At 42.2% G+C, this 15,494-nt stretch overlaps 1 protein-coding gene across 2 annotated transcripts in view; it reads right to left on the minus strand.

Moving 5' to 3' along the window:
• The window catches only part of gabrb2b (gamma-aminobutyric acid type A receptor subunit beta2b), a 243,333-nt gene that overhangs the window by 131,308 nt on the left and 96,531 nt on the right, over nucleotides 1-15,494 (minus strand). For both annotated transcript variants that reach the window (XM_077224821.1, XM_077224822.1), the window contains exon 4: nucleotides 1,512-1,732. In XM_077224821.1, the coding sequence (XP_077080936.1) occupies nucleotides 1,512-1,732 (221 nt within the window). The remainder of the gene's footprint in view (nucleotides 1-1,511; nucleotides 1,733-15,494) is intronic.

Below are 15,494 nucleotides of genomic sequence, written 5' to 3' on the forward strand. Positions count from 1 at the left end.
TTGGACGGCACCCCAGTCTTTCTCTGGGAAGGTAACCCAGAGGAAGAACAAGGGCGGGGCCCAGAGGTGGGGACTGCACCAACGCTTTTGACGAAGAAGAGTCTAGATCTCAACACCGATATGGCCATGTTCCCGTCAGTGAGAACATGACTCATCCACAAAAGCTGTCTCGGCATGCTGTAAGCCCAAACATGCGACACAACTTTCGTGACCGTCAGAGGGGGATAGCGCCAGACCGCACCCAGAAACGCACGGATGGAATGGCATCTTGAAAAAGACGCACTCACACCCGTGTTGCTCTTTTAGGAAATGGGACCGTCACCAGTGCCGGAGCACACAGGGAATGACCGCGGCAAACACTGAATAGTCTTTCAACCAACAGTGAAGCACTCACTTCTCGCCCTCTAACCAACCGTCAACACACAAACAAACAATAGAAATTTGATGCTGTTAAAACAGCAGTTGAGAGCTGAGAAGCTCGCGATCACCGCTGCACCACGCTGTAGAATACCAACACTGGGGAGGTCTTCCCGCAAGAACACCGACACACTCGCTCGTTGAATACAACAGCACTCTTCAGAGACATCACAGACGAACGGCTCCGAAGCGAAAGGCAACTAGTGCGTGCATCCACTTCCGTATTTATACCCGCGCCGCAGGGGCGGAGTGTGTGATTCAAATCACGCACGCCAAATTCCATTGGCTCGTTAAATAGTAATCGAAGATATAGGCTCTCTAGCGCGATCCCCATTCAGTCGACCGTCTACTACGTCTGACATTATCGACTGAAAGTGAACATAGAGTTCTCAGTTATGGCTCATTTAAATATTTAATCTAAAATATGTTTCTCCTAATATTCCATTGTAGCCATTGAACGATGGCACAGGCTGTGTCCCTCACCAGTGTCCAGATGTTTTAACAGGTTAGCCTAGTACGCCTGAAAAACCGCCATCATGTGCAGTGATCAGCCTAACTTGCAGGTTCATATGCCTTATCTACCAGGCCAGATTTCATTTTAAAGGGCCTGGATCTCGAGAGCTGATCAAGCATGCTCTGCTCCCAAACAAATCACACACAAATCATGAACATCATCCCTCATAAGATAGTGCGGGCATGGCAGCACACATTGCTTATACTCTTTTCTAGATGCCATATTTCACTTATTCAATACAATACAGGGTAGACAAGCAATATCCTCCACACAAACACAGACACGCAGTTTCCTTATGACAAAGAAGCTGATGACATTTATCTTGACATCGCCTACGTTCTGTCACCTGACCTTGAACAAAAATTGCCTAGTTTCCACACGTGCTTAAGACACACTCAAGCTAAAGCTAAAATGTACTCGGAAAATCAAAAGCATCCGCTGTGTGTATTCTGTCATGGGGATTATGATGCTTTGGCAAATATTGATTTTTATTTTTTAAATTTTATTTGGCAAATAAAAGATTTGTAATGTTTTAAATAAATTGCTATTATGTGATGAATAGATAGTTTTGAATTGTTACCTGAGCCCATAAAGCACGGTGCCATCTGGATGAAGACGGATCATTCTGTTCTTCACTGTTACACCATGTACAAAAGACTTCTTGTCATTCAGGAAGTATGTATCCGGCACCCACAGCTGATCAGCTACCCTGTTATCCAGCGTCAGGTTAAGAGGAATCTCAGAATAGGACAGGCGTTTGTCTCGCCAGGCTTGCTGGAAATACATAGTCAATGTGTAGTCCTGAAAAAAACAAAAACAACACATAAACACAGAGAAGATTACTGAATTACCAGGTCTAAAGACAATATAAGAAAGTCAAAGAAAGAAGATAGGAAAGAAAGGAGGAGATATTTTAGGGAATATTTTTAAATCTTTTGGGTGTTAATATTACATGACTGGCTTTAAAATTTGATGATGTAATGTTAAAAGCAAGAGTGCACACCAGGTTAAAAATGAGTGTTAAAACACTGGAGACTAGTACAGGTATAATGACAGAGAGCACACTGGGACTCTACTGAACAAAAATGAACCATTTCAATCATTCTTTAAAGGCACTGTTCTCCTAAAAATGCCATCAAGTCGTTCCAAACCTGCATGCTGATTTGGACTATCAAATAACTCACTGACCTTTAAAACAGCAATGACACTTTTTGCATAGGCATTTCAAAATGCAAAGCATAATCAGTAAGCTTCCAAAGTACATGAAAAAGTACAAAGCAGGTGACAGAATATGGGAGACTGGGAATGGTTGTATCATATTTTGCTTTTAATGTTTGTAACTGTGTTTTGTGACTATTTATTTTAAATTGTGATATGTTTTCTTAGTTGTACTGAAATTCAAATCAAAACAAGATGTGAAATGTATACATTTTTGCCAAATTTAAGCAACTAACACTGATGAATAAAAGAAAGGGAATATAAAGGGACATAATTTGTGAATGTCTTCATGGCATGTATTAGTTTCAGGACAAATATTATTTAAAAGGTGAGCAACTATTTAAATGTTCTTCATTAAATGGCAGAGACACTCATGCACTTTTAACCCACACTCTTTCATCATTAAAACTGAAGTGTCGCATTGGAATTCGGCTTAAGTTAATAGTAGCTACAGTCCAACTTCATTGATTTGATTCAGAAATGTTAGATGATGGTATAAATCTTTCTTCTTTTTCTTTTCCTTTCTGTTTGGGTTTAATTTTAAAGATATAGTCGGTAAGTAAATTAATTGATATATATAAATAAATTGTAAGGAACTCAGCTTTCTGGAAATATTAATAATCAATAATATCTTGTTATTATTAATTATAAATATTCGGGTCAGTTAATTGGATTAACTTGATGTGGCTGAATTAATATTATAATCAATTAATCAGTTCTTCCAACGAACTCTTTTGATTATTAATTTATTCTAAGAAAAGGGTATCTTCCATGGCCACCGAAAAATAATTATTTCTTCGCCTGTACAGTACTTTGAGCCAGTAGCAAAAACCGTGATCGTAAAGTGACTTGTATTGCGAACAAAACAGAACCAAATACATATTATGTACAAGTTTTATTAACTAAATATAGATATTTATATGAATATAAATAAACTAAACAACATACACACATGAATACATAAATAGGTTAGTGATAGGATGAAATTGGAAACCGGAAGAGGGTCTATGAGAAGAACCATCAGAATTTCATTTTCACATTTCATTGAATTGAATGAATTGGACACCAATTCACCACCTGGTGGACCTGGTTCCACCACCACTCACCACCATTCACCACCACCTGGTGGACACCACCTGTTTGAACTGTTACCGTCAAGACGGAGACTCAGATCACTGGCCACAAGAACATCTCGGCACAGGAACAGTTTCTTCCCACAGGCCATTTCCCTCCTGAACAGTTAACACTCCTCCCAAGGCATATGCCTGTAAGTGCAATACTCCCACTGTTTAGTGCAATATCCCACAACTCAGGTGATACTTATATGTAGATTTATTTATTTATAATATTCAAAACACTGTAAATAGGTTCATAATCTGTAAATCTGAAAATGTCTATTCTGACTAAACCCAACTGTGATAGTTTTATTCTCATATATTTATATTTTTATTTTTTATTCTTATAATTTGTAGTATTATGTTTCATGTTGTATTTGTATATGTCCACTGGAAGCCTCAGTACCAAAACAAATTCCTTGTGTGTGCAAGCACACTTGGCAATAAAGCTCTTTCTGATTCTGATTCTGATTCTGATTCTGAATACTTGCATTTGTAATGGGAACAATTCTTGAAGTTGTTGAAAATTGAAGTCGTTGATGGTTCCGGCAGCGTCAAGTGGAAGTTGGTTGAGCGTTCTCTTTCTCCAGGAACGCATGATTGGAAGTGAGGCAGTCAAAAGGATGGGTGATTGGAGTCGTTGTTGGTTGGAGTCTTGGTTCCAAAACTCCTGAGATTGTCCTTGGTTCTTTGTGAGAGAGTCTTCTCTCTTTTCCATGAGGCCGGATCTGGTTGGAATCAAGGCCTGCTGGGCCCTGGGGCCCCCGTTCCCCCCCTTTCGACCGTTGTTGTCCCCCTCAAGGACAACCATGATCGAAGTTGAAATTGCCGACAGATCAGACACACCTTTGTCATAGAAGGCTGGAAGGCCATGGTGGCCTCTGGTTGCTCGCGTCTTCTGGAGTGGTGGTCGTTCCACGGCGGTTGATGTGGACAGTAGCCCAGTACAGGTCTCTGCAGCAGGTGTTGGGGCAGAAGGTGCCTTGACTGGGTATCACCTGTCATTCTGGAGTTAGGGTGAAATTGTGGTTCTTGAAGAAGGATGAGGTTTCCAGCTTTGATTCAGGTTTGGCCGCAGCAGGGCAGCGTGTGTCTTGGATCAGAGACTGCAGACCAGCTGAGTTTGAGTAAAGTCATTCTGGAAGACAGTAAACAGCTGTTTCATGGAGTTCACTGTCTGGTTCAGCCGAACGCTGTGGGTGTTGAGAATTACCACAGTTCCCTTCGATGTCTTGCCGATGGACGGCAGGGAGGCACTCTGTGTTGTGAGTTGCCCTTTTAGCTGTGGGATTTCAGTTTGAATTTCAGCCACACGTTGTCTCACGGTGGCTAGGTTCAGTGCGTTGACACTGGACATGCCAATGTTAACAGAGTTCCGACGGCAGTGGCGGTTGTGTCCATCTGGCTCTGCTTGTGTGACATTTTTTTTTCAAGTTGGTTGAGCATGTGTTCGACATTGGCCTCAGCGTGGGCGAGGGAGTGGAGTCGAACATACACTCTCTGGGTGTGGGTCCTGCAGTTGGTGATAAGGAGTCCCGGTTGTTCCTTTGGGACGCTGCCTGATACCGGACCTGGTGAGATGACCGACTGCGGCTGTCCTCTGGTTGGCTGGAGGCACAGGAAGACTGACCACAGCAGCATCCTGGAACAGACAAAGGGGAGAGGGAGAGAGAAAGGGAGGAAAGATCTCAGCGACTGTCGTCCTTTGTTGGCTAGGACAGTCTTTCCGCTTTGAGGACGCCGGTATGCCAATTGCTTCGGTGTTCTGGTGCTGCGGTGTGCAGCACATGCTGCGTCATGGGCATACACTGGCATGAACCCCCCTTTTGCACTGTGGCACCACAAGCTTTGGCGCAGCGATGTCATCAGGTGCATAACACAGAGTGTTGTCCTGTGCACGCAGCGTGTGCTTGTTGATTTCAGTTGTCTGGGGCACCGGTTGTCGGTGGGTGCCTACGGCGTTCGTGGGTGGTTGGAGGGGTTAGAGGTGGTTTCTCATAGTGTCCATTGGTTTGTCATAGTCTTTGGTAAGCTGGAAGGTTGGGGTCAGGTTAAGCAGAGGCTCTGTGACATTTTGGCACACTTGTGGTGAGAGACTAATTCATGACCCTAAAAGTTCAGAACCACTGTTTAATGGGTTCGCTAGATATGTAGCATAAAGTTAGGTGTTTCATGTGTATCTAGCTAGTGATGTGTCTCTTGTATCTTTATCATCTTAGCTGTGGATGTTAGGAGGCTAAGACTTGTGTGGTTCCTAGAGTATTTCCTGGAAAGGGCATAGCCGAGATGAAATAAATGACTTAAGATGGTTCTTATGACTAAATTATTTCTCTGGACTTAAATGGTGGTTCACTGCGGCTTGACGAAGTGAAGGATAGGAGGAAAAGGGACAGCTTTCCTATTCAAATTATGCTTATTATCAATCCTCAGGACTATAGTTATGCCCTAGTAATTGTTGAAATTACTTGTGTCGCAGGGTCACAAAATTGAGTGCACTTGTTGAAAATAAACACAATCACAAATAAAGGTGTCTCTGTTTCCTTTCTGGGCCCAATGGGAAATAGAACCACATTCGAACAAGAGAGGAAATGGAATTAAATCATATAGATGACCGAATAGACAAGGGAATAGCTGCCTGCTATTATTATCAAAGTGGAAATAAAAGAATAAAATAAAAAAATAAAGTAAGTAATCAAAACAGCGGTAATGATCTGAAATTGAGAATAATCAATAGCACTAGTGACTAACCTTTAGATTTGCCTGGACCAACACTCCCTAGTGGGTCACAGCTGTTGCGTGTTTAAGACCACACCGTGTGTGTCCCTCCAAAGGTTTAGTCAATATGCTGGTGAAAATTCTCATAACTATAATAATTCTTCTCTAGCTACACAGCTTACATGTAATTAAACTTGGGTTTAATTGCCAGGGCATCTGCAAATTTAGCCTACAGCGCTCAGCAAGGACTATGCCTAAACTAGTGAAGGTGAAATTCAGCTGAGAAGAATTGAAAGTAAGGAAAGAGAAAAATTAGAAACCCTAAATGGGGTTAAAGAAAGTATTTTAGAATACTTTGCGCTGTATACATAAAAGCTGTAATTAAGGCTTCAAGTAAATGATGCTAACCGCTAACTGTAGAAGTTATTATGTAGCTTAGCCTAAGCTGGATGGATGCTAGGTTAGCTTAGCTTAGCCTAAGCTGGATGGACGCTAGGTTAAGTTAGCTTAGCCACCTAGGCTGGTTTGATTACAAAATGACGTCACGAGTTAGCACATCCTGTGACAAGTCGTTGTCATGGGAACCAGTGCATGTCAGAACAATTCAACAGTACCTGAAGAATGTCTACACATTTTACTGAGTTATGCATGTTTAAACGGGTTAAAAGGGGGCGCCTATACTTTAAGTCTTTCAAGAACTTGATGTTACATTCAGTAAAATGCTAATGTGTTTTGGCATTTGCTAATCTTACTCATGGAACTCTTCTCTTTACTTTACACAACTTATTCTATTTGTTTACAGAGTAAGGAAATAGATTTGCTGTAAGTCAAAGCTTGTCTAAGCCTATATAGTTACGTCCCTCTCATGCATAAATGCTGACTTTTCAGCGAGTGAACAGTTTTGATCACTAGGTAGCTCTCTGCTTGTGGATGCAGCTAAAAATTTAGGTGAATTACATCAATCTAACAATAATTTGTAAGGCCTTTACATTGTAGATGTACGTTCTGTCTGGGGCCTACTGTGCGTTTGTGTTTAGCCGTACTTCATGTACTTAGCTTGGTGCTAAGGAGTGAGGATGGGTAAAACACAGACAGGAAGTAGGATATTAATGACCTGTGTAACTCGCTATGGAAACAACAGTCGCTAGATATTGTAATCCTATAGAGAGAGAGAAGATGAGGATAGTGACTAGTGATCTAAAATAAGGTAAAGGTAAAGTTAGAACGTCCTTATAGCTCTAAGAAAACTAAAAGGAAAGGGAAGCGTATCAAGTAATTTAATTAAATTTCAAATTTAGTTAAGCCCTTCTTTTTTTTCTTTAGCTGAATATAAGAATTCAGGCTGAAACAAACGTAAATAACTAAATTGAAATAAAATAAAAAAAAATAAAAAAAATGTATGTAAACATTGTGTGTTCTCATAGCTCTGGTAACTAGAGGGGAACTTGACTAAGCAAATTGATTTAATTAAATTCCCAATTTAATTAAATTCAATTTAACTGAATAGGACTATTCAGGCTCAACAGGTGTAAATACACAAAATAAAATAGGGGTAGATTTAAGTAAAAATAAAAGAAACACAAATAAAAACCCAAAGTATCTGGGTTTCAATCTGAAAGTGAAACCAAGAGGAAGGGGTCGAGAGAGAGAAAGAGAGAGAGAAGAGGGTGGTTTAACCCTCTTATGAGACGTGCTTCGTGAAGCTCTGACACCAGGGTGAATCATTCGTCTCAAATCATTCGGAGTGTATCACTGCTAAGGTCACGTGATTTTATTAAACTGGGCTTCGTTACGCGTCATAGCTGTTTCGAAATTGTTTTAAATTTCAACGGTTCGTGAACCATTGTGTATCTGGTCTCTATGTGATCTCGTATCACTTTATAGATTCATACACATTTAATGACGCATTTGATAAAGGGTCTGATTGACTTTCAAGTCAAGCTTTCATAAAACGAGCCCTACGGTTTACTAAGATATTATGCCTTGAAAGACACCTCATATTAAACGATATTAGGTAGCTCGCGGATTGCCATTACCTGATTACACCTTTTGATAAAACCTTTGCGATTGGTTTGTAAAAGGTGTTCCGTTGATTTGAGTTTCCGCTACACTTCCACTGTTTTGACCAGCAGGGGTCGCCAGCGAGGGCGCTTCAAACAAAGAGTCATTTGTGACTCAGTTGACTCCTTTGATTCAAAGCCTCGAAGAGCTTTGACTCTCATTACTCGTGTTCAAATCACTCAGTTCAAATCACGCAAAATCTATAGTCTTTGGTTTAAGGTTACACTTTACGCTCTAACGTGTCTAAGTTTTTAGGCGGTGCTAAAACTATCACTCGAGGTAGAGGGTTTTACTTGTAAGTCACTTGTAAGGGTTTTACTTGCGTGTAAGTTAGGATTGAGGGAGCTGTTGGCTACAACCGTCGCTTGTTTACACGAGGGTCTGTGAGATTGGTGCTGTTGTCAGAAAAACTAGATAGGAACGCCTGCTCGCGTTCCGGACGCAATGCCAACCAACAACACAGATCGTTCGGAGCAGCGATCGAGCTGTGCTGACAGTTTGCACTGAGTCTCTCGCTTAGACACGACGTTGCGTGTGAGTGACTCTTTTTAACAAATCAAAACAGCACCGTTCTTTCACAGACAATGGCAAATTACTAGTTAGCTAAGCTAGAATTTATACCACTAATTCGACGCGATTGTTTCATATGAGCGCTTCAGCGGTTTAATATGAATACAATGACGTAACGCATAATAAGGCCTTAATCGGTGATTGAGGAACATCGCTCAGATCACATTCAAAAATGCTGAAAATGGAGATTTCTTCGTCCATATCAGGTTAATTAGTTCTGGTACCATTTATGCGCGCGGCTAATCTGAGATTTCTTCGTCAGAGAAGGCTCGATTTATATCTGAAATTAGGCTTTCTTCGCTAATATCAGGAGTTTCTTATCGTACGATTTAAATATGCATTATAGCATTTGGGACTTTCTGCCATTCGTAGGAAGGCATATTCAAGCTATAGTTTTGCTGATTTACTCAGAAACTTGTACGTGCATGTATGAGATGTTAATAAAACTTATGGGACAACATATGATTGATTACTGTCTGCTTGCATACAATGTTTAATACGATGCCTTAAAATTCTCCACCATTATGTAAGGAACTCAGCTTTCTGGAAATATGAATAATCAATAATATCTTGTTATTATTAATTATAAATATTCGGGTCAGTTAATTGGATTAACTTGATGTGGCTGAATTAATATTATAATCAATTAATCAGTTCTTCCAACGAACTCTTTTGATTATTAATTTATTCTAAGAAAAGGGTATCTTCCATGGCCACCGAAGAATAATTATTTCTTCGCCTGTACAGTACTTTGAGCCAGTAGCAAAAACCGTGATCGTAAAGTGACTTGTATTGCGAACAAAACAGAACCAAATACATATTATGTACAAGTTTTATTAACTAAATATAGATATTTATATGAATATAAATAAACTAAACAACATACACACATGAATACATAAATAGGTTAGTGATAGGATGAAATTGGAAACCGGAAGAGGGTCTATGAGAAGAACCATCAGAATTTCATTTTCACATTTCATTGAATTGAATACTTGCATTTGTAATGGGAACAATTCTTGAAGTTGTTGAAAATTGAAGTCGTTGATGGTTCCGGCAGTGTCAAGTGGAAGTTGGTTGAGCGTTCTCTTTCTCCAGGAACGCATGATTGGAAGTGAGGCAGTCAAAAGGATGGGTGATTGGAGTCGTTGTTGGTTGGAGTCTTTGTTCCAAAACTCCTGAGATTGTCCTTGGTTCTTTGTGAGAGAGTCTTCTCTCTTTTCCATGAGGCCGGATCTGGTTGGAATCAAGGCCTGCTGGGCCCTGGGGCCCCCGTGGAGGGGGAGGGGGCTCCCCAGTCTCACCAGAACAGTGTTGCAGCTGGATGAAAAAACTAAGAGAGGGCGGTCACTGTTGCCTGCCTCTGATATACCTTGAGAAAGAACCAACCCCTAAGGTTTGAATGGACCTATGAGTAAGGTGACATGTCCGAGAGGGGAAGCGGCTCTTAGTTGATTTATGGTCTTTGTCCCCAGCATGCTTAGACTGTTCATTCAAGCTCAAATAGACATAACAAATTCACATTGCATTCTAAGAGAAGGTGATGTACATCAAAGTGTGTGTCATTAAATGAGGATTAATTTGCTAGGAAGCATGATACAGGTGAGGTTATATTGACCGTTGGGTGGTTGTTCAACCACATACACCCCAATCAAACATACCATGTTGTTATACCTAATAGTACACGAGACAGTAAATCATCACAGTTTCTGTGAGGCATGTTCCTTCATAGATCAGAGTAACACCGCAAAGTTTATTTAATTAAAGATGGTCTCTCTCTCTTAAGCATGTGGCGCATGTGGCCACATTCCTTTGAGGTCGTAAAGTCTGTTATCAGTCTTAAAGTGTTCTGTAACCGGACACCCGGCTGACAAAGTAACTTCATTTGTGAGGTTAGTTTTGGGGGAGAGTTTCATAGACCTTTATATTCATTAAATATAGTGAATATGAATAATTAGTGTGTGTCTGATTGGTCCAGACCCTACAAAATGAATAAGTCTAAAAAATTTGCTAATATGTCTGAGGCCCGTGGTGCTAAATGCCAGTCCAATGTACCTCAAAGGTGATGATGACATTTTTCTGTTTACACGCTGATAAACCCAATCTCAGATTTGCTTTCTTGCTGCAAAGCTTATTATGAAATACCATGCAACACCAGGCGGGCTTTCATGGCTTTCTCTTAGCATTTTTAAAGGGAGTTCTGGAAAGTTTTAAAAGATACTGAGTCTCTGAGATTTAGAGAGTATGCTTTGTATGATCAGCAAGACTTCTTAAGGTTCTAATCTTCTCTTCATAGTACTTTTATAAGGCCAGGTACTGGGATACTGAAGAGAGCTGTCTTCTATTAGTATACCGGTAATCTATTTACTCTGGCTAGAAGTTTGAGTGTGGCTCATAGTCTGGGAAAACTATATGCATCCTGTGTGCCACCAGAAACACTACTATGAGGAAGCAAACAACACAAAAATAGCAGTCACCATTGCTATCCTACATTTTTTTCAGTATAGGTGGCTGTCAAATGCTTGGAGCTAATGAGCATCATGGTGTACAGTAAGCTAGTGTGGGTGGGGACGGATGATGTTTCTGTTGTGCTTCTGTCGGAAAGGAATGAACCATGTGAGTAACATGCTCTGGAAAGAGGATTTGGGAAGTGTCGTCTGAAGAATCGTGGGACAGCACCTGTTATTCAACCTCATCAGAGAGTTGACATCATCTTCAGAGTTCATATGGATTTTCTGCAATGGGTGACCACCACTCAAGAGATAATTAGATGGAGAGGGTCGCCACATGAGTGCAACAATTACTAGACACAATTAGAGCTGTCTGAAGTCCAGTCTCATTAAGTTGTTGAGTTTAAATTTAGGAGATGCAGCAAACGCATTACCAAGGGCGATATTTCAGTTTTTGTACGCTCTAACATTTCCTGAAAACTATGAGCATGACATTTTTTAATTAGAGTAACTTTAAGTTCCATTTCATTTATAGTAGTTCTCTCTTATTTAGATGTTTTTGTCCTGTAAATATAACACTGTTCCAAAAATTAAGTTATATCCTTATGAAAAAGAAGATTATTAAAGTGTGCTATTAGTAGGCTATACTTCTCTTAAACTAAAAATAAGAAAGTATACTTTCAGTCTATGTATTATGTACTTCTCAGAAAAATGCTTAAAATTGCACCAAATTATGCTTGACTTATACTGACCATGCATACTCATTTTTTTGATCGAGATATACGTCTAAGTATACTTGGCATACAGTGTACATACAGTCTTAAACTTACATTGTTTGATTATATATGTTCCTAATTCTGAGTATCTGGATTTTTGTGTAGGCTAGTCTACTGGTAGTGTACATAAGAATTTGCTTCACATTTAATTTACTCTCTCCCCGTCACTGACTAAATTTTTCGGCTTTCCATATTTTCACTGTTTCACTATCCATATTTTCACAATAGGGGGCGCTATTATGCATCTTTTTAGTACAGAATCTCCGGATCAAAACACAGGTGAAGGAGAAAGCAGATGCAAGTGATAGGAGATTGCTTGCACAAATGTGATATGTAATAAGCGATCATCAAACATTAAACAGCATATACTGTACATCAAAACTGCCTAATGTTACCAAATGAAATTTCGAACCAATGAAGAGGAAACAACTGTGAAGCTTTGGGGGTGTTGATGGACGCAATTTACTCCATCTATGTTTTGATCATAATTCTGAATCTCGACGTAGTCTTTGACGCTTTTCCTAGCTTTTTGTTTGAAATTTAGCTTTTTTTGTTTTTATTTTTTTATGAAACTTAAAATGGAAAGAGTAAAAGTACAGTTAAAGCTATATTTACAAACATACAAAGTCAGCGCTCTAGTCTAACGTTACAATGGTAAAGTTAAATAGCCTAAATATAGTTATGGAACTTCACTTAGCCCTCAGCCAAAACGATTGGCCAGGGAACAAATTATAGATCAAAGATCGCCTGTTAGGTCTACACAAGACGAATTATATCTCGTGTTTAACCACTACAGAGACGTCAGAGTCAGCGGGAAACGTCAGAACGGCTAACCGAGGAAAGGCTGTTCCATGAGCGCCGAGGGCCCGGTGATCGCCTGTAATCGATCTCACAACCTGGATCAAATTTTCATGAATCTTTATAAATAAACCACAGATTTGAGCTTAAAACAACTACATTCTCACCTGAAAAACTCTTAAAACTACATTTTGTGACACAATAACAGTAGTATTGTATTTCAACTGTATATTAAAAACGTCTCGGTTACGTATGTAACCCTAGTTCCCTGATAAGGAACGAGACGCTGCCTCAAACGCTGTGGGAACGCCCCTGCGTTGTGCGTCATGAAGCACGTATGGAATCAGCCCAATGGAGAGATGGAACGTCATAGGCGGGTGACGTCATCGACCAGGAAACTATAAAGCACCCCATAAACACAAGCGCAACAGCTTCTGATAGGCCTGAAGGAAGCGCTAGCGGGAATGCCGGGAGTATGCTGGAATGACGCAGCGTCTCGTTCCCTATCAGGGAACTAGGGTTACATACGTAACCGAGACGTTCCCTTTCAAGAGAACTCGAGCTGCGTCAAACTCTGTGGGAACGCTAATACCCACGTCGCCATAGGACCAAGTGACCGCCATGTGAGAACTAGCGCACAGAGGACGAGAGCACCTGTGTCCCAGGGGTAGAACTTAAGTCTAGGTCGTAGAACTTAATGAAAGTATGCGGTAAAGATCATCCAGCCGCATCACAAACGTCACTGAGGGAAACTCCTGAGAGTAAGGCTTTAGAAGCCGCCATACTCCTGGTAGAGTGGGCTCGTACAGCCAAAGGTGAAGGCTGACCAGCCGACTCATAGGCAAGTGAGATAGCCTCGACCACCCACTTGCTCATTCTCTGTTTAGACGCGGGACACCCCTTCTTGGGTGGCCCAAAGCACACAAATAGTTGTTCTGACTTCCTCCACAGGGCAGTTCTGTGGACGTAGGCGTCTAACGCCCTAACAGGGCAGAGTAAATTAAGTTTCTCCTGGTCAGACGACAGAAATGGAGGAGGATAAAAGGCCTATAGAACTGTAGGTCTAACAACATTAGTAGGGACCTTGGGAACGTAACCTGGTCTAGGATGCAGAAAAGCCTTAACCATGACAGGCGAAAATTCCAGGCACGAGGGTGAAACCGACAGAGCCTGCAAATCTCCGATTCTCTTTAGTGAGGAGATAGCAAGAAGAAAGATAGTCTTAAACGTGCGAAACTTCTCAGGAACTTCTTCGATAGGTTCAAGAGGAGCTAGGGAAAGAACTTCTAATACGATGGCCAGATCCCAGGCCGGCACCCTCGTACGAACTGCTGGCCTCAGCCTCAGTGTGCCACGAAGGAAACGAGTTATAAGCGGGTGTCTCCCAAGAGAAACTCCACTGAAAGGGACGTGGTAAGCAGCCAGTGCCGCCACATACACCTTTAGTGTGGAGGGGGATAGCCCTGTGGAGAAGCGCTCCTGCAGGAATTCCAGCACTGCACCCACTGGGCAGTTAACTGGGTCCTGCAGGTGCTCTCCACACCAAGAAGTGAAGAGTTTCCACTTCAAGGCATAAAGCTTCCTCGTGGATGGAGCTCTGGAGTGAAGAATGGTCTCAACAACCTCGGTTGAGAGACCAGAGTTCATGAGCTGGGCCCCCTCAGAGGCCAAGCCCACAATACTGGGCGGGGGTGAAATATCATGCTGCCCGCCTGAGAGAGTAGATCCCTCCTGACCGGGAGCTCCAAGGGAGAGCCGTCCAGGAGAGAAATCAGGTCCACAAACCATACTCGGGCCGGCCAGAACGGGGCTACTAATAGTAGGCTGACCCCGTCCCGGCGAACCCTCTCCAGGACTCCAGGTAGCAGAGCAATCGGGGGAAAGGCGAACAGACGTGACCTCGGCCACCACTGCACCATAGCGTCCAACCCCAGAGGGGCTGGATGGCTGATGGAAATCCACAGATGACAATGCGTGGTCTCCTTGGAAGCGAATAGGTCCACCTCGGCGCGACCGAAACTCAACCAAAGGAGCTCCACCACCTCGGGATGGAGTCTCCAATCCCCCGGCCTCGGCCCCTGTCTCGACAGGGAGTCTGCTGCCACATTCAAATACCCAGGAAGATACATTGCTCTCAGAAATAGTAACCTCCCTTGGGACCACAGGAGGATCTGACGGGCCAACTTGTAAAGCCGGCGAAACCGCAGGCCCCCCTGATGATTTATATAAGAGACCACCGACGTGTTGTCTGACTGAACTAACACATGATGACCTCTCAGATCTGCTAGGAAGTGTTTCAGAACCTGGAACACCGCCAACATCTCTAGACAATTTATAAGCCGTGATAGATGATGGTCCTGCGACAGCCCTTGGGCTGGACGACCACTCGTGACCGCCCCCCACCCTGTGAGGGAAGCATCCGTCGTTAGCGTCACGCGACGACAAAGAGCCCCCAACACAGGCCCTTTGAATAGGAACCAAGTTACTTTCCACATGACCAGAGCACGAAGGCAGCGCCGCGTGACTTTGACCGTGCGGAGCGGATTTCCCCTCGGGGAGAATCCCTTGGTCCTGAGCCACCACTGTAGCGATCTCATGTACAACAGGCCGCAAGGTATAACGTCGGACGCTGCTGCCATCAGACCTGACAGTCTCTAAAACTGTTTTACAGTAAGTAGCTGGCCTAGCTTTACTTGTTTCACAGCTGAGAGAATCGAAACGATGCGGGTCGGAGCGAGTCGCGCCTGAATCGAAACCCAAACCCAAACGACACCCAGAAAAGTGGTCTTCTGAGGAGATAATACACTATTCTTTGCGTTCAGCCTCAACCCCAACTTCCTGATATGAACGAGAACGACAT

Source organism: Siphateles boraxobius, unplaced genomic scaffold, assembly GCF_051911475.1.
Source record: "Siphateles boraxobius isolate OS27281-9 unplaced genomic scaffold, OSU_SipBor_1 92, whole genome shotgun sequence".
In the NCBI taxonomy this organism is placed as follows: domain Eukaryota; kingdom Metazoa; phylum Chordata; class Actinopteri; order Cypriniformes; family Leuciscidae; genus Siphateles; species Siphateles boraxobius.